The following is a 21607-nucleotide window of genomic DNA, read 5'->3' as shown; positions in this document are numbered from 1 at the left end:
CATTTTGTACAGTTAACACAGTTATCACAGTGGTCCTGAGGTGACGTACATCCTCAGCTTACGAAGATAACAGGATTAAGAGATTATAAGACAGGCATAAGAAATTATAAAAGTATTATTTGGGAACTGATACATGTCCATGAAATCTTCACAATTTATATTCCTCTGCTGCGGCTCTAGCCAGTCCCTCCGTTCGGGGTCCCTGACTTCCTGCAACAAGGAAGCATTCAAAGGTGTTGCTCTCCATAAAGTAGGTTAGATGCTAACATTGTACTTCATGTCCTTATTTAACTATTGTCAAGACCAACCCTGTTGTTGGCCATTGTCAATACAACCACTTATGGTGTATCAGTCTCTACTGAGTTCTGCTTAGACTCAGGATATGGATTAGAATAAGGATCAATTAACAGATTATGAACTAACCATAATGTTTCTCTAGAAATGTGCAAGATTCTATACCTTCTGAACTTAATTCTCTTTCTATTTTTTCCAGATAACTTGTTCAAACCCAAAGAACGGTGCATTTCAGAGAAGGAGATGCATATGCGATCTAAGAGGTACCTGGCTATTGTATAGTGTTTAAAGAAGTTGGTGGGGCAAGTGGGGTGGTTTGAAGGCTTCAGGTGCCCTCCAGTGGGACCACTGCTTGTAGGCCCATGTTTAAGGTCTGAGGTCTTTTTGGCTGCAGACCTGAAAAAACGGCTAAAATAAGTATGGTAGTTGAAGTGTGCTTTTGAATGTTAATGCTGCTCTTGGAAAAACCTTAGGAAAGTGATAGGTCTTGGATTCTGAACCAGTCCAGTAATTGGTCTCTAAGAGATTCCCAGACTCTGAGCTGAAACTCCTGCACATTCGTATTGTCGCTCTGGGCAGGAGCTATTTGTCACTGCACCTTTGAAGGTAATTTTATTAGGGGGAGAGAAGCTATTTCTCCTAAGGGTCTGGACTGTAGCAGGGACTGAAGGAAAGGATCCAACCTTGGAGGCAGATGGCACATGGGAGCCAGTAGAGCCTCAGAGGGGCCACGAGCTAGGTTTCCTGGTGCTGCCTCCAGCAGACCTGGCGGCCACGCTGCCGGCACATCCTCCTCGTTCTGCTTGCCTGGTGCCTGTTCAAGACTCCCACTAATTCTCACCAATCTGGTGCACACAAAGGCTGCCATTCTTTCTGAGATCTGGCCTCTTAACCAAAATATAATAGCTCGGCAGCGTTGGCCAAGTTCATGCAAGTAAAATGTCATTAGTTTATAATAAAGTACCTAGCACAGGGAGGAATTATAATAATTAAATCAAATTGATAGTGCACTTAAACCATTGAAATAGGAAGAATACTTTTCTCCCCACTTCAGGCATACAATTTCTGCTTTTACCATGATTATATTGTTTCCATGGTGATTAGGTAACTTTGATCATTTATTGGAAGGCTCTTTGTAAATAAGGAAGTGAAAACGAGGAAAAGGGAGACTGTCCCATTAAATACTGGATTCGCAGCATTCTAATTGGGGTTTTTAAAGGGCCACTGGGCTTTAAGACTTGCTATTTCAGAAGTGCAAAGTTACATATGCCTCATGCCAGAACCATTCCCTTTTCAATTTACAGAAAAATTTCAGCCAAATCCTCCCCTCCCAGTCCCCAAACCCTAAGCCACCATTACGGAGCCTTGAAAACTAAGCAATTAAAATAATAGATCTCAAAGTAGCATGAGTAGTCAGAGAGTATTGCCCTATCATTTTACTGAAGAGGAAACTGAGGCTCAAAGAGAACAATTGAGCTAGGTGACGTTTCACGTCGAGTAACTGGCTTCCCCCAGCTGGTCTCCTCTGGTGGACTTAGCAGCTGGGTTTACACTCTGCTCTGTGGATTATACTTTGGGTGGGCTCTGACTCTGGCTCACCCACAGAATCACCTGGAGCTTTCTTTTCTTTGTATTGTTTGCTATTAATTATATTGTTAAATTACATTTTTATTTTAAAAATGCAAACAATGCAGATAAAGCTAAAGTCCCCTCATGACCAGCAGTTCCCCTCCCTGTTCCCAGCCCACTTTCCCTGTCCCAGTCTCAGCTCCTCAGACACCCACAGTGATGTCTCCTGTGCATCCTGTCAGGCCTTTCTCTCTGCCTTAAAGTAGACTTTCACTTGTGCATATACAGTCGTGTGATTTTTAACCATGAATGGTATCATACTACACACTATCTCTTGGTAGCTTGTTTTTTCACTTTATGTCTGTGAACCCCTTCTGTGACGAATAGGTAGATTACTTTCCTTGTTGGTTTTGACTGTCTGCAGAGTGGTCCATTGCATAGATGGACCATGATTTATTTGGAAAGTTCTTGTAAGAAAATACTGAATCAGAAGTAACAGAGGTGGGATCTAGGAGCCTTTATTTTACACTTCCCAGATATATTAGTCAGGGATCCCCAGCGGGATAGAACTAATAGGATATATGTATATAAAAGGGAGTTTATTAGGGAGAATTGACTCACACGATCACAAGGCAAAGTCCCACAATATGCACGCTGGGGAAGAGAGAAGCCAGTAGTGGCTCAGTCCAAGTCCACAAGCCTCAAAACCAGAGAAACCAGAAGTGTAGGCTTCAGTCTGTGGCTGAAGGCCCAAGAGCCCCCTGGTGCAAGCCCAAGAGTCCAAAGGCTGAAGAATCTGGAGTCTGATGTCCAAGGGCAGGAGGGGCCAGAGGAGGAGCATCTAGCATGGAAAAAGAAGGAAGCCAGAAGACCCAGCAAGCAAGGTTATCCTGCCTTCTTCCTCCTGCTTTGTTCCAGCCACGCTGGCAGCTGATTAGATGGTGCCCACCCACACTGAATGTGGGTCTTCCGTTTCCAGTGCACCAACCCAAATGCCAGTCTCCTCTGGCAACACCCTCACAGACACACCCAGAAAAAAGACTTTATCAACCATCCAGGCATCCTTCAATCCAATCAAGTTGGCACCTAATATTAACCACTCTGCCAGGTGATTGAGATGGTCAGTATCAGAAAGATCAGTCTATATGGATCTGAGGAAATTCCCACTGCAGAGCTTTGAGACATCTTTACTTTCTAACTGACTCCTTAACAGTTTTCTCTCCTAGTCCTTCCTAGAATCACTCCCGAATGTGGCAATTATGTGTTCATTTTTTCATTCATTCATTCAACCCATGTTGATGCCTACAGAGTGCTAGGCACAAGCATTTCCGGGATCTCACGAGTAGCTTCATGCCATATTATGGTTGGGTGACAGGGTTGTGTAGAAAGAGTCAAACAGACCAAGGTTCGAATCCCAGCCCACCACAAGCCAGCCAAGGGACTGATACAAACCTCCTGATCTTACTGGAGCTTGGGTTTCTCATTTATATAACAGTGGGACACTATATGCCTCTTCCAACTGTAGTGAATATGACATGAAATAATTCATGTCAAGCAATTCAAGCCTAGTGTCCAATACCTAAGATTTCTTCTGCAAAGACAGTCATCATCATTTTTCTACATTGTCCTTATTATTTTAATGGTGGAATATCTTCCCTATATCGTATCTGGCTTCCAAACACGAGAGAAAGATGTTTTAGCCGAGCGCCACATGTACAGCAATCCAAATGCTCAGGCTACAGGGACTCCACTGTGTCTGTGGATTATAAAGAAATATTAATTGGCATCAGTCCATGAAGTTTCTGTTAGAAAGTAGGAAAGAAGTGTCCAGAGGAAGATCCCTTGGGCCCTTAATTCAAAGTGCAATAGGTTGAGAGGTAAAAACACACACACTTATATGTGTTTTATTACAGTATTATAATTCCTGCTACTTCTATTTATTTGCTGCTCTTTTTCTAAGTCACAGGAAGGCAAACATTGAGTGGTAAGAAGGTATTTGGAAACAAGTTTACAATCAGAATACTAAAGGAGTAGGTTTAGAATCCTTCATTTTATGATTAATTTGTTAATTATCATAGAGAATGGAGGGACAAAAACAATGACTCTAAATAAGCAACTGGCCCCTCCAGCTTTGCTACTGGTGGGACTCTGCCTGTTTCATTGACCCAGGTAGCACTGGACAAGGTGCCATCCCCTGCCATGCAGCGGGTTCTGGGTATGGTCAGGGAAGCCCTTCGTCCTGGCATCCTACAGTTGTGAGCTAGTCCATAAGCAGCAATCTTCTCTTTGAAATGTAAGAGCCTGCCATCAGGACAGGATGCAGCCCCACGGCAGGAGCGCACTGTCAAGCTACCATTCCAAATGTGTTCTGAATCTGTTTCAGAATCTATAATAACTTGCCGGAAGTTAAAAAGAAAAAAGAAGAACAAAGGAAAAGGGTGATCTTACAAAGTAACAGACTCCGTGCCGAAGTCTTCAAAAAGGTAATGGCCTCGTCACCAGCAGGTGTGATGTGTGTGGCGCACAGATGCTGAATCTGAACTTGACATCTTTGTTTCCCTTTTCCTCTAGCAATTACTGGACCAGCTCCTTCAAAGGAATGCGGTCTAACCACAGGCTGCCCTGCTGACCACACTACCTGGACCTGGGAGGACTTCAAATGCTGGATAAGCCATTAAACTTAGCAATATCTTCATGATGGGAAAACACTTATTTTACCTTTGATTTTTTTTTTCCATAAAGGAAAATGTCACTTCCTGAATTACTGACCCAAGCCAAACAGAAACAATAACACTTGAGGAAATAGGTCAACAATCTGTTGTGGGAAACCACCTCCATGTAACCCACTAGATACAGTCCCCTTCACGTTTTTGCTTCTGAGTTGTACCTTTTGCTTCTGATTTGTTCTCCCCTGCTGTTTCCTGCCCATCAGAGAGGCCTTATACAAGCAAGTTTGCTTACATCCCTGGGGAATATTTTACATCAAACTTTTGGGATCCAAATCCGTCTCCTTTTAAATTTTAATACCAACACCTGCCAGTTATGCAAATGCCAAAATGTGGGTCATCATATAGTATATTTTTAAACTTTCTGAACACGTATACCACCAATGCTAGAGGCTGACTTGGAAACCAGTGGGTGCAATGCCCAAGGCTGTGGAACAATCAGCCCATCTCTTTGTGACCTGAAGCAGTCAGAGTGGCCCTCAGTCACCCCGCCCCCAGCACCGTTCCTCACCAGGGGGAAAAGAATCCATTGCTATGGAAGCTCTGGTGTAACTTCAGTGTTTTCTGCAACACTCCTCCTGCCCCACCCCGTAAAAAAAGTTGTTTTGTTAAGAAATAGCCTAATGGTCCAGCTTTGCTGTCTGTTCTTCCAAATGTTTATAATACACATTATTTATAAATATGTGTGTTTGGGAAGCTAAGAACAAGCTAGTTTTTACAACACAAATGGAAATAAATGCAGTTATTATAAAAATTCAAGTATTTCTCTGTTATATATTCTGTTATGAAGTAGGTGGCCAGGATAGATAACATAAGGTATAAAATGTTGCCCAAGACCCAGCAGGCACTACTGACCTGCTCCACATCCTCTTCTGCCTCTGACCACCATGGAAGTCCTTGTGATTCTAGATGCTCCAGTGGCTAATGTTGCCTCCTAGACAACTGGTAAGAGAAAACCTGGTAAAACCATCGAGAGCAAGATTTAGGATCCTTCAGACTCTAAATCTTACTAGGATTCTCCCTGGGAATGAAACAAAAGGTTTGGGGATGAAGCAGGAGCTTGGTGATACCTCTGTCCCTTCCCTGAAGTTGTCACCCTTCCTTCCTTCCTCCTGCTGCTGTACATACTGTCCCTTCTTTCTGAAATGCCTTTCTTTTACACATCTGCTGCAAACTGTTGAAAACTCCACCCTGGGGTTCTCTCCTGACATGTGTCCTCTCTGCTTTGCCCTCCAGTATGAATCAGAGACCTCACATCAGCACACACCAAATCAGACTTGTGCTCTCCTGCCCACGCAAGGGTCTGACAACACTGTCAAGCACGGAAGCTGCCTGATTTCCAATCTTGGCGGCTGCTCCCTGGTCTGTGGCCTCTGGCAAGGGTGTCAGTCTGGGTCCAACTAGGAGATTGAAACCACACAGTCATTTTGAATGGAAAAGTTTAATATGTTTAATCATTAACCTTAATAGCAGATTAGAGTAGCAAAAGGTTGGCTAGTAAGTTGTAAAGATAGCCCTCAAGAATATAGTGGGTACAGCAAATACAAGGAGTCCTAGGAAGAGTGTTCCTCCTAGTCCTGGGCTGAGAGGGAACCACAGGGGCTCAGCAGGTGGTGGAGAAGTTTCTGTGGTGGTGTGCCAGTGGAACTTGGTGAAAATCTACAAATCTGTCTGGAACTTGCCAGAGATCTGCCCTCTAGGATCCACAGGGAACCATCTCCTTGGAGACACTGCTACAATACCACCTCAGGGAGGGGACTGGGGAAGCAGCTGGCCATGAGTGCTGCTGTCCACATGCCACCTGCAGGGCCTGGCGCTGGAGCTGGCTGGGCAAATACACTGCCTCTGGGAAGCAGCACCCTTTTCTTCTGCAGTTTCTCTCTAGGTCTCTCTACTGACAAAGCCTAACATTGTGTCAGCTGGCAAAGGGAAAATACTGAAAGGGCCTGGATCCATTTTAACAGAGCAGGCAAAAAGGGTGAATATGGAGTGAGAGAGAATATAATCAATATCTGGCACAGTGAGTTATTTAACCTTGCCTTTGTTTCCTTAACCACAAAATGCGGATAATTATAGTGCTCCCTTCATAAGGTTGCTATGGGAATTGAATAAGCCAGTGAGTGTTGAATGCTTAGAAGTATGACTAGCCTAAAGCGAACACACCATGAGTGTTTCCTATTCTAAGCAGAGGTGGAAGTTAGGACTGTCTTGGGAAACCTAAGAGCACAGGGGCTGTGAGTTGGTCCTCCTGGAATCCCTCAGCTCTGTAGTGAGTGCTACACAAGACCATTGAACTCATGGGTGCTGGTACAGCCAAAACCTGCCAGTATAAATAGGGTGCTTCATAAACTTCTTCCTTTTATGTTCTTCTCACACTCAGAAACCATTTCAGCAGGTGACAAGCTTGCCTTCAGGTTAATTTCTGTTTTCTTGAACTCATTAGACCTCTTCCAGGATGTTACACTGAATTTCTATTTATACTTTAAGTGATTTTTTAGAAAACATTTAAATCAAATCTATGATATTAGTTAAGGACAGTCTTTCCCAGATAAAGATCCTGCACATGGCTAGGTATGATGGTTCATGCCTGTAATCTCAGCACTTTGGGAGGCCGAGATGGAAGGATCTCTTGAGCCCAGGAGTTCAAGACCGGCCTGGCAACACGGTGAAACCCTGTCTCTACAAAAAATGCAAAAACTCATCAAGCTAATGTTTTAATTTTCTATAATCAGTCATTGAAACTCAGGGCCCAACCACTTCTAGACTGTTCTATGACACTTTTTAGATTTGTGTTGGCTAACATTTAAAGAGAGAATGCTTAGATGGAGCCAACCTTCAAAAATGCCCACAAAGAGCCTCATCCCCTTTGCAAATCCAATGCCCAGCCTTAAAATCTAAAGGATAAACAAACATCAGCTTGAAAGGAAATGCCTCTGAGTCATGTATTTCTGAGAACAGGTCTTAACTAAGGTGGCTAGGATGGAGAATTAAGGTAGGAATATGTGATAGCTGGTGTGAGCTGGTCTTTCCTCTGGGCAGCAGGCTCAGGACAAGGCTGCAAACTAAGATTTGGGTTTCTGTTGAACTAATTTTTTTTTTTTTTGGCCTGTTGTTGTAACTGTCCTTCGATGCTGAGAAAGGAATTCAGAGAGCTAGTATTTCTTTTCTGTTATGAAAGATGTTAGCAGGAATATAATGTAATCATGTTATAATTCCTATGAAAGTAAAGCCCTGAAGAATCGTAACTGCTGTCCTTTATATTTCTCTCAGGAATTGGTTACCCATTTTTTGAATTCTGTTATTAAAATCAGACTTCAGGGAATACTTTGAGGTTTTGGAAAATTCTAAATAGAATTTACCATTGTAACTTCAATCATTAAATTCTGTTCTGGAATAGATTTATTTACGTCTGAGTGTGTTTCAGTTCTGGCCTAAAACAATTCTTCAGTGATACAGCTGGCAGCAAGGGGTAAAGATTGTTAGAGGACATTCATGAGCTTAGACCAAGCAACATCTGAAATAACTTGAGGTATCCAGGTGGTGACAGCACTGGACCATCTCACTGCAGTCTCCATGACTTCATGTCGAAGGAGCAATTCCTATTTCAGCTGTTTTCTCTGCCAGCTGGTAATGAAATAATGGAAAAACAATTGCCTTGGTTTTGTTAGTGTCTATTGCCAACCAAACTTCCTGGAAGTTTGCGGGCTCCCCGAGTGAGTCAGCAAATGCTTGCTCGGATGTAACAGGGCTCTTTGAAGAAACTGTTTCTGAAACAGCCAATTGTGGGAGAGCAGTTGAGACTTTGATGCCTGAGGTTCTCCCATTTCAACATTTGGTATAAAAATTGCAGGCAAGGGGCCTGGTCTCTGACCGCATCAAATGACCAACGGTCTGAGTATGAGGCACATCAGGGGCAGAATAAGTGAAGAGAAAGTGGGGTGATGTGGCTGCCCAACAGGAGGTATCTGGCAGTTGGTGTGTGAGAGCTCTGGGTTCAGGAAATAACAAAAGAAAAACGATCCCCTGTGGGTCTGTGTGAGTGTGTCCGCATGAGCATTAAAAGCGAAGGAAATAATCTGTTTGGTAATGAAAATGAGCCCATTAGCAGAGGGTTTTATGTTATAGAGTTCATTGTAGTTGTGCTTTTATCAATACTTGATAATTACCCACGAATGTCTAGCTCTAACAGAAACCTTTTGGAAGTGGCTGTCACTGGCTGAAGCAGCCCGCACCGGGACTGAATGGCTTTGGAAATCTCCCCAGCCTTCTCCTGAGTGTCCCACGCTGAGGGAACGTTTCCCCATTTAGGCAGGAGAGCAGGCTGCCTGGGAGACCCTTGAAATTCCATCAGATCCGCCCTTTCTCCCCACAGTCGCTGCTTGTTTGGGAGTGGGGGACTCCTTTACTCACACAGATGTTTCAGCCACATGGAATGGAGCCACGACTTTGGCATGTCACTTCCAAAATTCAGGGATTTTTTTCAAGTCAGGTCAATTGCCTCAGGCACAGTTTTGATCCTGAGACCCCAAGAAACAGTCTGAGGTAATGGCCTGGAGTGTGTGTTGGGCAGGGGGGTTGAAATCCTTCCATTTTTTATCCTTCTCTGAGAAGGTTTCCGCATACACATTCTGGATGCTGCCGTGACCTGCCAGGGTGCAGCCAGAAACAGGATGTCAACCTGTGGCTCTTCTCTCACATCTTTGCGCATCAGGAACTTGAAGAGCAGGGAGGGGAGGAAGAGCCTGGACTTGCCTCTAGAATCTTAAAAAATGCTGGGTTATTCTTATCAAAGCTTAAAAGGAAAGATAAAGCAGCTTATGATCTGAATTGCTGCTGAGAAAAAGAAAATGAATTTCTTTAAATCATTTTTATTAAATAGCACCAAGAGTGAATGGCATAGGAAAAAGTGTCCTTTTGATGACTTTCAGAGCATTCTTCCTCTGTTTAAACATCTCTACTTTCCCGACATGCCTGAAACGGTACAACAGCTGTAACTGACATCAGGGAAAAGATATTACAACCGTCACCCGTGTTAACTCCATACGCCGGGTAATACCCTTTCATCAAAGCCAACGGGGCTGCCTGCTTTACCTGCCCAGTGATGTCAGTGAGAGGGAAATTATAAATCTTTTCACAGCTGCCAATTGATAAAGAAATAAAGCACACTTTTGTGTTATATCCACTATGGTTCCTCTTGGCTGATGTTATCACATGGGTACCAAAGAAATTAGTGATGACAGCACACTTAACGGGTACACGTTGCCAAATATGTGCTTAACATTAAAAGCTACTCAGTGCATAGACAGAAGTTTTGTGTTTGTTTTTGTTTAAAAATATACCCGAAGGCGAGTAAGGCCAGATTTAATTATTATATGCTGACATAATTAAAATGCCCGGTCTTGCTCTCTCAGCTGAAATGTTTATTAAATCAAAATGACAGAATAATTCAAAATATTTTCTGTTATTGGTTTTGTTTTTTTTTTTTTTTTTTTTCCAGTAGCATGTGACATTGTATTAACAAGGCTGAGCCTGGCTCTTTACAATGGAAAACAAATGTTTGTTCATGGATTAAACTGAGGTGTGTGGACACCAGTATTTCTCAATAGCGGTTTTGATTCAGGTGGATGATGCATATGTTTCCATTGAAGCATTTCTTCCTGATTAGGGTGTTTCAACCCTAAATCTCAATTAGCAGTTGATTAATATTCCCCCTCCTCCCACCCCCTCAACACAGGAGGTGTTTTCTGATTGGTTGGTGAACAACCTCTAAACAGGGACAAGAGCCTGAGCGGAAAACTCCTGAACCCGGAGAGTGCATTCTGAACATTTCTCAAAAGAATAGCTTACATTTGTTCTTCTGAGTGCTAACCAAGCGACATTCACTTGTCATCTACTTTCTGTGTTCCCGCTGGGCCACAGCAGCTTTAACTCATGCAAATCAATTGTTGCCTCTGTATATCCCATTCCCGCCCTGGCCCTTTTAGGAGCTTCCACCCTACTGCTAAGTGGGGACAGCAAGTTAGTATCTTGTCTCTTCTGTTCCTTTTGGAAGTGCTGTCACTGGCTAAAGCAGCCCGCATGTGGGACTGAATCACTTTGGAAACCCTCCCAGCCTTCTCTTGAAACAAAGAGTTCCATTTCATGTACAGGTCCCATCAGTTTGAAATGAAGCCCTGCCTAGGCTCACACTTGGCCTTTCCGAGTTCTGCCACCACCAGCTCCTTCCCAAGCTTGCGGCTAGCTTCATGATGGGGCTTCCTGGGGAGGGGATGAGCAGGACAGTCTCAGCTCTGTGTCCAGGGTCCTTGGGTAGCAATGGAACTGCTATGGACTGAATGTTTGTGTTTATATGTTGAAGCTCTAATCCCCAATGTAACTGTCTATATTTGGAGATGGAGCCTCTAATAAAGTAATTAAGTTAAATGAAGTCATAGGGTGGGGCCCTGATCTGATGGAATTAGTGTCCTTATAAGAAAAGACTCCAGAGCCGCCTCTGCCTCTGCCTCTGCCTCTGCCTCTGCCTCTGCCTCTCTCTGAGAGCACACAAGGAAGAGGCCCTGTGAGCACACAGTGAGATGATAGCAGCCTACAAGTCAAGAGAAGAGACCTCAGAATGAAACCTACTCTTCCAGAACCTTGATCCTGGACATCTCAACCTCCAGAACTGTGAGAAATCCATTTCTGTTGTTTGAGCCACCCAGTTCGGGGTATTTTGTTATGGTACCCCAAGTTGACTAACAGGGGACCCTTGCTGTCCTCAGTGGTGACAGGGTCCCTTGCCCATTCTACTGGCATCTGCTACTCAAGTCTATAGCAGGGGAACTCTCAACTTGCTGACTGTGCTCCACCTTTGCACTCACAGGGACTATCTGTCCCCCTGAGGCTGGCCGTGGCTCCCATAGACCCAAGGCTCTGTGGTCTACTTTGCAGCCCTGGGCTGCAGGAGGGCTCTATTGATGCTGGCACAATTCTGGGCAAGTTAGGCAACCAGTACCATCAGCTACCTTCCCCATTTACCCCTGTGGTTTACAGGAGCTTCCTGACACCTTCCTGCATGCACCATGGAAGGGCATGGAAACCTGCTGAAGAACCAAGCTGGTGGAGGTGGATTTCTCCCCAGGTTATCTCCTGAATTCTCTCTGCCCTGGGCAATATATTGGGCCTCTGGGACCTAGGCCCATAGGCATAGCTCTTGAAATGCTCATGGAACTCTAGAAAATTACTCCCCACTCCCCTACAAGGCCTGGTTTTTCAAGACAACTATGTCATGAAAGATGTTAAGAGACTAGGTTTTAGGGCTTGATGGCCCCTTTTTTATTTTGTGAGATTTCTCCATTACTTTCTTTTCTAAGGGAAAAAGTCTCTGGCTAATGAACAGATGTTCCCTATGCATTTAAAACTCATGCCCAATCCACACTTACTATTCTCAGGAGGGCCCTGGGAACTAGGCAGCAGGCAGGCTCTGGACTGACTTCCTTTTTTTTATAGGGGCCAGAGGTGCGTGGGGGTTAGTAATCATTTTTAAAGTCAGATGCAATAAGAATATGATGATATCAGAATCACTATTTAAAGTCCCTTAAGTGTCATCTTGATGACAGACTAACATATCTCTTTACAGGTCAGCTCACCCAGACAGCTTCCTTCAGCTCTGAAACAGATCGATTGAGCACCAGATGAAGTTGGCATGGATGGGAGATGTGATGTACAAGAGGTATTTCCTTTAAAATATTAGACTCTTATTCAGCATGAGGAGAAGGCCACGCTTTGAGAAGCAAGGGAACCACACATAGATTTACATCTCCCATCTGGTTCTGCCTCCAGGGCAGAGGCTGTATTGGAATGATGAGCAGTCATTCAACTGCTGGTGAAATTGTCCTCTCTCTTCCTCCCCGAGCTCATCTCTGAATTAAGAGAAGCATGCACATGTGAAGCACTGCCCTTGAATAGTCCCCATTGTACGTGAGGAGATGGAGTAAGCCAGAGAACACGTGTAACTCGCTCAGAGTATTTCATGTTGGTGGGTTGGGACTGAGCTTTGAACCACGTCTGTTTCCCTCCTGAACTCTGAGCTCTTATACTGACATCATGCTGCGGATGGTGTACATGTGTCTAAGAATGAAAGATACAGATTTTTCAGGTTTCACTAAAATGTTAAGTAATTTTACTGGCCCCAGAGAGCCTTAAATTTTAGAATAGGATCCCTCAAAGCTTTAGGAAAATAAAATTAGAAAATATTTGCCTTGGAAAATTGCATCCTTAACAAAATAAGGAAAAATTACATAGGGTTATCATGGTGTAGGTTTATTGTGATGTGGGAATCATGGAGCATGTGATGTTTCCACCAGACTGAAAGCACCCTGGGGGAAGGGGCTATACCATGCTTCTCTTCCCTAGAAACTGGTATCTCCGGTGTCAGGACATTCTCCTCACTCCAGTGTCACCAGCCATCAGGGCTTAGTTTTTCCCTTACATCGCCAGCTGTTTCTCACATTCTTCCCTCTGTGTCTCACTCCATCTAGAAAAGCAAACATTGCTTGCGTTCTCTCCCCAAAGTCAAAAGTAATGGGACAGTCAGACCCTCCTGAAATTCTAAGCAGAAATTACTGCTACATTTGAATCAGATTCTAAGAGGTGAGAAATGCTTCTTTATTTTCCCAACTTGTATTTTAAGTTCGGGGGTACATGCGCAGGGTGTGGAGGTTTGTTACATAGGTAAATGTGTGCCATGGTGGTTTGCTGCACAGATCATCCCATCATCTAGGTATTTTTGTCTGGCATCCATTAGCTATTCTTCCTGATGCTCTTCCTTCTCCCACCCTCAGGATGTGTTGTTCCCCCCATGTGTCCATGTGTTCTCATCATTCAGCTCCCACTTATAAGTGAGAATATGTGGTATTTGGTTTTCTGTCTCTGTGTTAGTTTGCTGAGGATAATGGCTTCCAGCTCCATCCACATCCCTGCAAAGGACATGATCTCATTCCTTTTTATGGCTGCATAGTATTCCATGGTGTATATGTGCCAAATTTTCTTTATCCAGTCTATCAGTGATGGGCAGTTGGGTTGATTCCATGTCTTTGCTACTGTGAATAGTGCTATAATGAACATATGTGTGCACGTATCTTTATAATAGAATGATTTCTATTCCTTTGGGTATATGCTCAGTAATGGGATTGCTGGGTCAAATGACATTTCTGCCTCCAGGTCTTTGAGGAATCACCACACCGTCTTCCACAATGGTTGAACTAATTTACACTCCCACCAACAGCGTAAAAGCGTTCCTTCTTCTCCACAATCTCGTTGGCATCTGTGGTTTATTGACTTTTTAGTAATAGCCATTCTGACTGGTGTGAGATGGTATCTCGTTGTGGTTTTGATGTGCATTTCTCTAATGATCAGTGATGTTGAGCATTTTTTCATGTTTGTTGGCTGCATGTATGTCTTCTTTTGAGAAGTGTCTGTTCACATCTTTTGCCCACTTTTTAATGGGGTTGTTTTTTTCTTGTAAAATTGTTTAAGTACCTTATAGATCCTGGATGTTAGACCTTTTTCAGATGGATAGGTGGCAAAAATCAGAAAGACTTCTTATATACACCTGTGGATCAGTGCTGGTCACATGCCCCAGGCCATGATTCTTCATCAGTGCTAAGGCGTTCTTCTAGTGGACATCTCAGCATTGACGTGTTCAGAGTTGTGAGGGACTTGGATGGTGATTAAGCAAAAGAGGATGTCCTGGGAGCAACAACCTGGGCCAGAAAGTGGAAACAGCCTCCTGAATTCTGAACTTCCCAGGTGACATTAATGGAGGTGCTTTACTCTTGATATGAAAAAAAAAAAAAAAAAAAAAGAAAAGAAACTGGACCAGGCAAGGTTTCAGCAAATACATGTCACAACTGCACTATGATACAAAGAAGCAAGTTTATTCCAACTTTATAACTTTCTCATCCTTCTATAGAATACATGCATTTCCCTAAACATATATATTATTAATAGCCCATAAAATATTAACTCCATCTAAAAATGCATTATTAACAACATAATGAGTGCAATACACACATCGGTTTTCTCTAGACACTTTATTTAGAAACCCCAAGCTCTTTTGTTTTTGATGTCGGTGAAAAGAGACAATTCTAGAAATGTTTATCTAGAAATTCTAGAAATGTTTATTTGTAATGATCAAGAAAGTTCATGATCTTGTAGTCAAGGAGTCAACACAGAATCAATAGTTTGGTTCAAAAAGTAAGATTTCAAATCAAAGATTGTTCCCCAAAGTTGAGAAAACACAGAGGTACTGTGAAGTGGCACATCTTTATAGATGCACTATGTGGTATTTTGTTTGGTTTTGTTTGTGGGCGCTTTTTCTAAAATGGGATTTAAAGTCCAGAGACCATAATTAGGCCCACCACAAATGATATTATTGTTGTCTTTAATGTATGGCCTTCAAGACATCATAAGAAGGTTCACAGTGACAGTTTACTCATTGCTGTGAGCTTGTGGACATGAGTTTCTGCTTTAAAACAATGCTCTGACTTTGCTCTTTGAAGACAAGCCCTGAAAAATCAGCTCTATGTATTTTCATAGATCATCAATATTAGAAGGTGCACATTGTAATTCAAGTCTCTGAAGAGGAAGAAGGAAGATTTAATCCTGTTATGGGACTTCCAGACACTGGAAAAAGCTCATCCCTGCAGTCGGTTGGAGGATATTGTCCTGGAAGGGGCAGCTTTCACATATGGTTTGAATTCAATTAGCCAGCTCCTCTGAGAGCCACTAGAGTACCATTTAGGACATTGCTTCTTGAATTCTCATTTGCAGTCTTGCAAATAATTTTCAAAGGTCATTAGACCATAAGGAGTTTTCATTACCCTTCATTCATGTCAACAGCAAACACTTACTGATTGAGCGTCCACTTGGTGCCCTCTGCTAGGTGCTTCCAGGTACATCAAAAAAGGGATGCAGTACAAAACTAAAATGACTAGAAGCAGCAGCATATGGAAGGTAAAATCTTTCCAATAAGAGCAATTGAAGAAACGTTTCTACAAATGTTAAGCTGTAAGTCAAATGTTTTTAAAAAGAAAGAAAAGATTTGATTAGACAAAAATGAGAAACTGCTTGCTGTGGTCTGAATGTGTCCCCCCAAATTCATATGTTGAACCTTAATTGCCAATGTGAGAGTATTAGGAGGTAGGGCCTTTAGGAGGTGGTTAAGTCTCTGCCTTCATGAATGGGATTAGTGCCTTTATAAAAAATGTGCAAGGAAGCTGCTCATCCATTCCACCACATGAAGATGCATCCAAAGGTGCCATCTGTGAAGCAGAGAATGCCCTTCAAACTAGACATCAAACCTAAATTGGCCTTGATCTTGGGCTTTTTACCCTCCAGAACTGTGAGCAATAAATTTCTGTTTTTTATAAATTATCCCGTCTAAGGTATGTTGTTACAGCAGCCCAAACATACTGAGGCACCCTTGAATGTCAAAACACACTGTAAACAAAATTTAAAAGGCAAATGGCAAAATGGGGTAAATATTTAAAACCAGAAAGGGTAAGATCCTTTATGAAAGCATCATGTAGCTCAATAAAGGGAAAACAGTCCAACAGAAACATGGTTCTAGAACATAAGCCCTTCACAGAAGAAATGCAAATCACTGACGAACATACAAAATGCCAAGAATAGCTAACATTCAAAGAAATACAATAAAAATAATGAAACATTTAAGCCTGTCAAATTTTCCTCTTCTTTTTCGTTCTTTTTTTTCCTTTTTTTTTTTTTTTTTTTTAAGATTCAACGCCATTAGTGAAAGCACAGGAAACACTGTGGAGTTGGAGGTGTGGGTCATTGTCTGCCTGTTCATGCCCTGTTCTAGGTATTCTGTCCTCTTCCCAGGCTACCCTACCCACCCATTACTTCTCTGACCTACACTCACCATGGAGAGCAGCTCATCAGCAAGGGCCCGGAGTGTGGGGCCATACACTCTAGCAAAGCAAAGGCTCCCAGGAGCCGAGTGAAAGAACTCAGAGCCTTGCAGGGAAGCTACTCTCCCACTAACCGGAAGCTGGAGCAGAGGAGATGGCAGCAGAGACAACACACACAGACATAGCACCTGGCTCTGTAGGTGGGCAAGCCCAGGCTGTGTTTCATCCAGTTGGAGGCACTGAGATCCCCCAACAAGCCTACAACGGACCCTGCATCTCACCTGAGCTGCTGTGAGCTGGGCTCTGTTTTTAGCCACTGACAGAGCCGTGCTCCTGCATTGCTAGGGGTACAGCGCATTGGTGGAACTTTTCCAGGGCAAGTGGCAATTTGTATTAGGAGCTTTCAGTTGGGAGTCGTTTTTCAACCCAGCAATTCCCAGTAAGGGAATTTATCAAAGATATGACTAAAGATTCGTGTCCAGGGACAGTTACTGAAATGTTATTTTTTATTAGTGAAAAATTGGAAACAATTTAAAAGCCCCACAGGAAGGAAATTGTTTCTGTCCGTAAGATGGTATACAAAGGTCATGGTAACATATCCATGGTGTGGCCTTGCAAAGTCTGCTGCTGAAAAAGTGAAATTATATGAACCCTCAATTGGCAGAAAATGATGCTTTTATGCATAAAAAACACTGAGAGTGTATCATCTAAAATCTATTAATCTTTTATTTTGAAATAATATCACTTGTATAGGTAAGTTGCAAAAACAGTACAAGGAGTGCTCATGTGTCTTCACCTCAGCTCAACAATTGCTGACACTTCACAACATTTGATTTATTGTTCTCTCTCCATACGTACATATTCACTCACATATAATTCTTATTACATGACTATCACAATTTTATACAATATATACATATACAATATGTATGTGAATTATATAACTTACATAGTTTTATATAGTTTTGTATATATTATATATGTGTGAACATGTATGTTATTCAAAATGTAACTATGCATGTTATTTAAAATCATATACATTATTTTTCTGAACCATTTGATGGTAAGTTGCAGAAATCATATGCTTTCACCCCTCAATAGTGACCTTCAAATGTTATTTATATTTTTTGCCTCTTTTGTTATTCTGTATTTCCCAAGTTTTCTATCTTTGTAATTAGATAAAAATAACAACATACGTTATCTCAAGAAGTAAATCACAACTGTTTACTTCTGAAATTCTTTAAGTAATTTAAAAATTACATCTAGACAATAAGTTGATATATTCGTTTGAAATAAACTTAGAAATACATACGTTAAGCTTTAAAGATGTACATTTCTTTTGAACAAATAATCCTTCTGGGACTCCATTCTAAGAAATTATTCTAAAATTGCAAAATGGCAAGATGAACAAAATGTGTTTATAGTATTCATTTAAGAGAAAAAAATGTCTAACAACAGAGAAATGGTTATGAAAACTAGCACATCCTTCTAAAGAAAAAATGTTCATCCATTAAAATGGCACCTGTGGCCAGGTGCAGTGGCTCGTGCCTGTAATCCCAGCACTTCGGGAGGCCAAGGCAGGCGGATCGCTTGAGCCCAGGAGTTCAAGACCAGCCTGGCCAACATGGCAAAAACCCGTGTCTACTAAAAATATAAAAATTAACCGAGCATGGTGGCAGACACCTGTAATCCCAGCTACTTGAGAGGCTGAGGCATGAGAATCACTTGAACCCAGGAGGCAGAGATTGCAGTGAGCGGAGATGGTGCCACTGCACTCCAGTCTGGGTGACAGAGTGAGTGAGACTCTGTCTCAAAACAAACAAACAACAACAACAACAGAAAAACCAAACAGACAAACAGCACTTGTGAAGAACTCATTGCCACCAGGAAATACACACCTACACTATGGACACAGGCAGCCCTCACTGAGGGTCTGGGTGGGAGGGTGCGTGCACCACAGCGATCCTAAAAGCCTCAAGTAGATCCCTTGAGAAAGCCTCCCTGATCGTGAAGCCATCTGCTCTGTGGCCAGACTCATCTTTCCTGTCATGAACATCTGAGTCCACAGAGAGCTCTGGGGTCCCAAGCATCACCTGCTAGGGCCCCCCTCTAACAGGGGCAGTGAGCACAGAGGGACTCCTCAGGAGCCAAGCAAAGATCTTGCTTCTCCCCATTCCATGTCCAAGGCAGACCTCATGACCAATGGCAGTCTTCCTGACTACAATGCCCAGGTAAAGCCTCGGAATCATTCTGGACACAGCATTCCTGGAGGGAAGGAACCCACGAGATAAATGTATGTGCTGCCTGGGCCAAGCCTGCAGGTAGAAGTGGAAGCTGGGGAAGTGGGGGCTCAGTAGAGGGCCTGCTGGCAGTGACTGAGAGCCATTAGCACCCTGATCATGGAGCCTCACCTCCAAAAAGGCCAATTTTCAGGAACAATGGTTACCGACCTGGAAAAAGCATTTATTTTTAAAATGTGCCATTGGTCATGGTTTCATTTTCATTTCACTGGAGACTTATGTAGCCTCATTGATTGCCCCAGGTTTCTTCTCAAGGCTGCTTTCATGACCTGAAAGATGTAGCACCCTTTGGGCGTGGGGCAGTAACTGTCTCCCAGGGTCCTGAGGAAAGGCAGGCCTCACCTCTGTGGAGTGCAAGTTCAGATATTTGTTAACATGTCCTGACACAGCCGTGACTTTGAAAGGTAGGGTGCTGTTTTTTACCAAGATCAGGACAGATGCTGGGATATAGGCTGAGGTCCAGGACAGATGCTGGGACGCAGGCTCTAACTCCTGATCAGGCCAAAGGGACCAAGTTGATTGCTCCCACAGAGCAGAAGCGGACTTGGTGACATGGCTCTGGTGGAGGCTCATCCAGGACATGATGGAATTGGGCAAATCTAATATGATGCATCCTATCTTACCAAAAAAAAAAAAAAATCATTTCTAAGGTGAATGCAACCATAATTGCTGCTTGAAGATAAAATTATTTAAAATAGCAATATTCTCTATGCTGAATGCACAATTGCAGCATTACAATCCTCAGGGGTGTCTCTGTGAGTTCAGATAGGAAAGATTTAGAAACCACAAGCCTCTCCAGGATTTGCAGGACGGCCCTTTATGTCAGGCTGCTACATCCAAGGGGTGAGCTGGCAGAAGGCGAAAAGAGACACGATCCCCAGGAATAAACCTCCAAGTGCAAGTTTTAACTTAAAATCCTATTTCGTTTATACCAAATGAGATCTGCAAGGAAGTGACATTTTAAAGGTTCCAGTCGTGCAGGAATAACAAAGACAACCATTATGTTGGAAAGAGCAGCTGCTCTTTGATGTTTTAAAGGGCAGAGACAGAGTGCCCAGGTGGAATTAGAGTTGGATTAAGAGGCGAGTTTAGGGAAGAGGCTGAAAGAAAGGGCTGTACAGTTTCAGACACAGATCTGCAGACAGCTTGGCCTGTAGAAATAGACAACCCACTCAGGCCCCAGAGAAAGGCAGGGCCACAGTCCGCTTCCCTGCTTAGGAAGATGCAACTGGGGTTGGGGGAGAGAAGGAGATGGATGAAGAGGGATTTGTTCAACCTGACTGATCCCCTCTAGTTTGCAGACAAGAGTAGAAATTACTGAATTGTTCCAGGAGTTAATGTCTTTGAAATATTGTGAACAAAGAGAGACCCTGTTGAGCTATCTTCTACTGGGGAAAGAGCAAAAAAAAAGTGACTCAGGTTAACTTTCTTGGCAAAGCTGGGACCTCTAAGAGAGCACTTGCAGAAGATCATTTGCCTGTCTTATCTGTGTCCCAGTAGACATAAATGAGCACCCCACCCAACCCCATCCGCTGCCCATTTAAGCAACTCCTTGGAGTTCAAGTTTTTAAAAGAAAATTCAGCTCAGAAAACACCCTGTGGGTCATGGTTTCAGAATGTGTAAGGTTGGCACATTGCACCTGACAGTATCTGTCCGTATGCCACGACTTCCTTATAAGTTGGTAACAATTGAAAGTTCTTATTCTGTGTCAGTAAGTTCCAGTTCTACAGGAAAAGATTAGAAGGATTTCCATTTTTCCAAAAGCCTCCCAGGTAATGACTATTTTGATGTTATTGTCATTGGAATGTGATGTTTCTTGTGTTGAAGCCTTGTTCTAGGAACATCTGCTTTGTGCATTTCTTTTCTGGAGTAGAGATTGCAGCTCTCGTTCAGAGGGAAGTTGTAAGTCATTTGTCAGAAAGGAATCCCCTGAAGGAAACAGTGACCAAACCCAGATAAGAGGATGGTCTTTAGGAGGGGGCTTACCAATCACGTTGGTGTGGAGGTAGTGAAGGTCGTCTGTGGTCTGACCCAGCTCCAGGCTTCTCCTCCTCCTCCTGGGCTCCTGCTCTTACCTAGGGGTGTGAACTGCTGCTGCGGGGACTGTGCTCTGGGCTTGTTCCTCTGTGTCTTGGTCCATACTATTCCTTCTACTGGGAAAGCCCTTCTAAGTGTCTTCGCCTGCTGAACAAGACCTCCTCTCCTCCAGGAAGGGATTCCTGACCCCATCACCAAGTTTCCACACCCATGTGACTTCTACAGAAACATTTCCAAGATCCGATTAAAAATACAATTTTAGAGACAGAAAAGGCAATATCTTGACATGGGAAACTGCCAATATCTGTTCAGTACAAATTCAAAAAATCAGCTATCAAAAGTATATACAGTGTGATTTCAACTGGGCTAAGGTAGCTAAATAGATAAAAATATATCTGAACTAAAATGTGATCATCCAGGGATAATAGAAGTATGGATGGCTTTTGCTTTGTTCTTTGTGCTTTTACATAGTTTCTGACAATTTTGTAATGAAGGCCAGGTGCAGTGGCTCATGCCTGTAATCCCAGCACTTGGGGATGCTGAGGAGGGCAGATTGCTTGAGCTCATAAGCTCAAGACCAGCCCGTGGAACATGGCAAATCCATGTCTCTACAAAAAGTACAGAAATTAGCCAGGTGTGGTGGTGTGCGCCTATAGCCCCAGCCACTCAGGAGGTTGAGGTGGGAGGACGGCTTGAGCCCGGGAGGTGGAAGTTGCAGTGAGCTGAGATTGCACCACTGCACTCCAGTCTAGGTGACAAAGCCCCAGA

General features: G+C 43.1%; 1 protein-coding gene and 1 long non-coding RNA gene across 5 annotated transcripts in view; both read left to right on the top strand.

The window, feature by feature from the left end:
- C9H10orf90 (chromosome 9 C10orf90 homolog) overlaps nucleotides 1-5348 on the top strand; it is a 244944-nt gene extending 239596 nt beyond the window's left edge. For all 4 annotated transcript variants that reach the window (XM_025396658.1, XM_025396661.1, XM_025396660.1 and 1 more), the window contains 3 exons: nucleotides 494-557; nucleotides 4247-4346; nucleotides 4435-5348. In XM_025396658.1, coding sequence (XP_025252443.1) covers nucleotides 494-557; nucleotides 4247-4346; nucleotides 4435-4473 — 203 coding nt within the window. In that variant the 3' untranslated portion in view covers nucleotides 4474-5348. The remainder of the gene's footprint in view (nucleotides 1-493; nucleotides 558-4246; nucleotides 4347-4434) is intronic.
- A 3109-nt stretch (nucleotides 5349-8457) lies between these two features.
- On the top strand, nucleotides 8458-16004 carry LOC112632184. The gene is made up of 4 exons (XR_003121274.1): nucleotides 8458-8550; nucleotides 12208-12300; nucleotides 13109-13220; nucleotides 15168-16004. It is a non-coding gene; the product is annotated as an uncharacterized LOC112632184 (long non-coding RNA).
- Nucleotides 16005-21607: the final 5603 nt, after the last annotated feature.

Source organism: Theropithecus gelada, chromosome 9, assembly GCF_003255815.1.
Source record: "Theropithecus gelada isolate Dixy chromosome 9, Tgel_1.0, whole genome shotgun sequence".
NCBI lineage: Eukaryota > Metazoa > Chordata > Mammalia > Primates > Cercopithecidae > Theropithecus > Theropithecus gelada.
The sequence above is the reverse complement of the archived record's forward strand: the minus strand, read 5'-3'. Positions and strand labels throughout refer to the sequence as shown.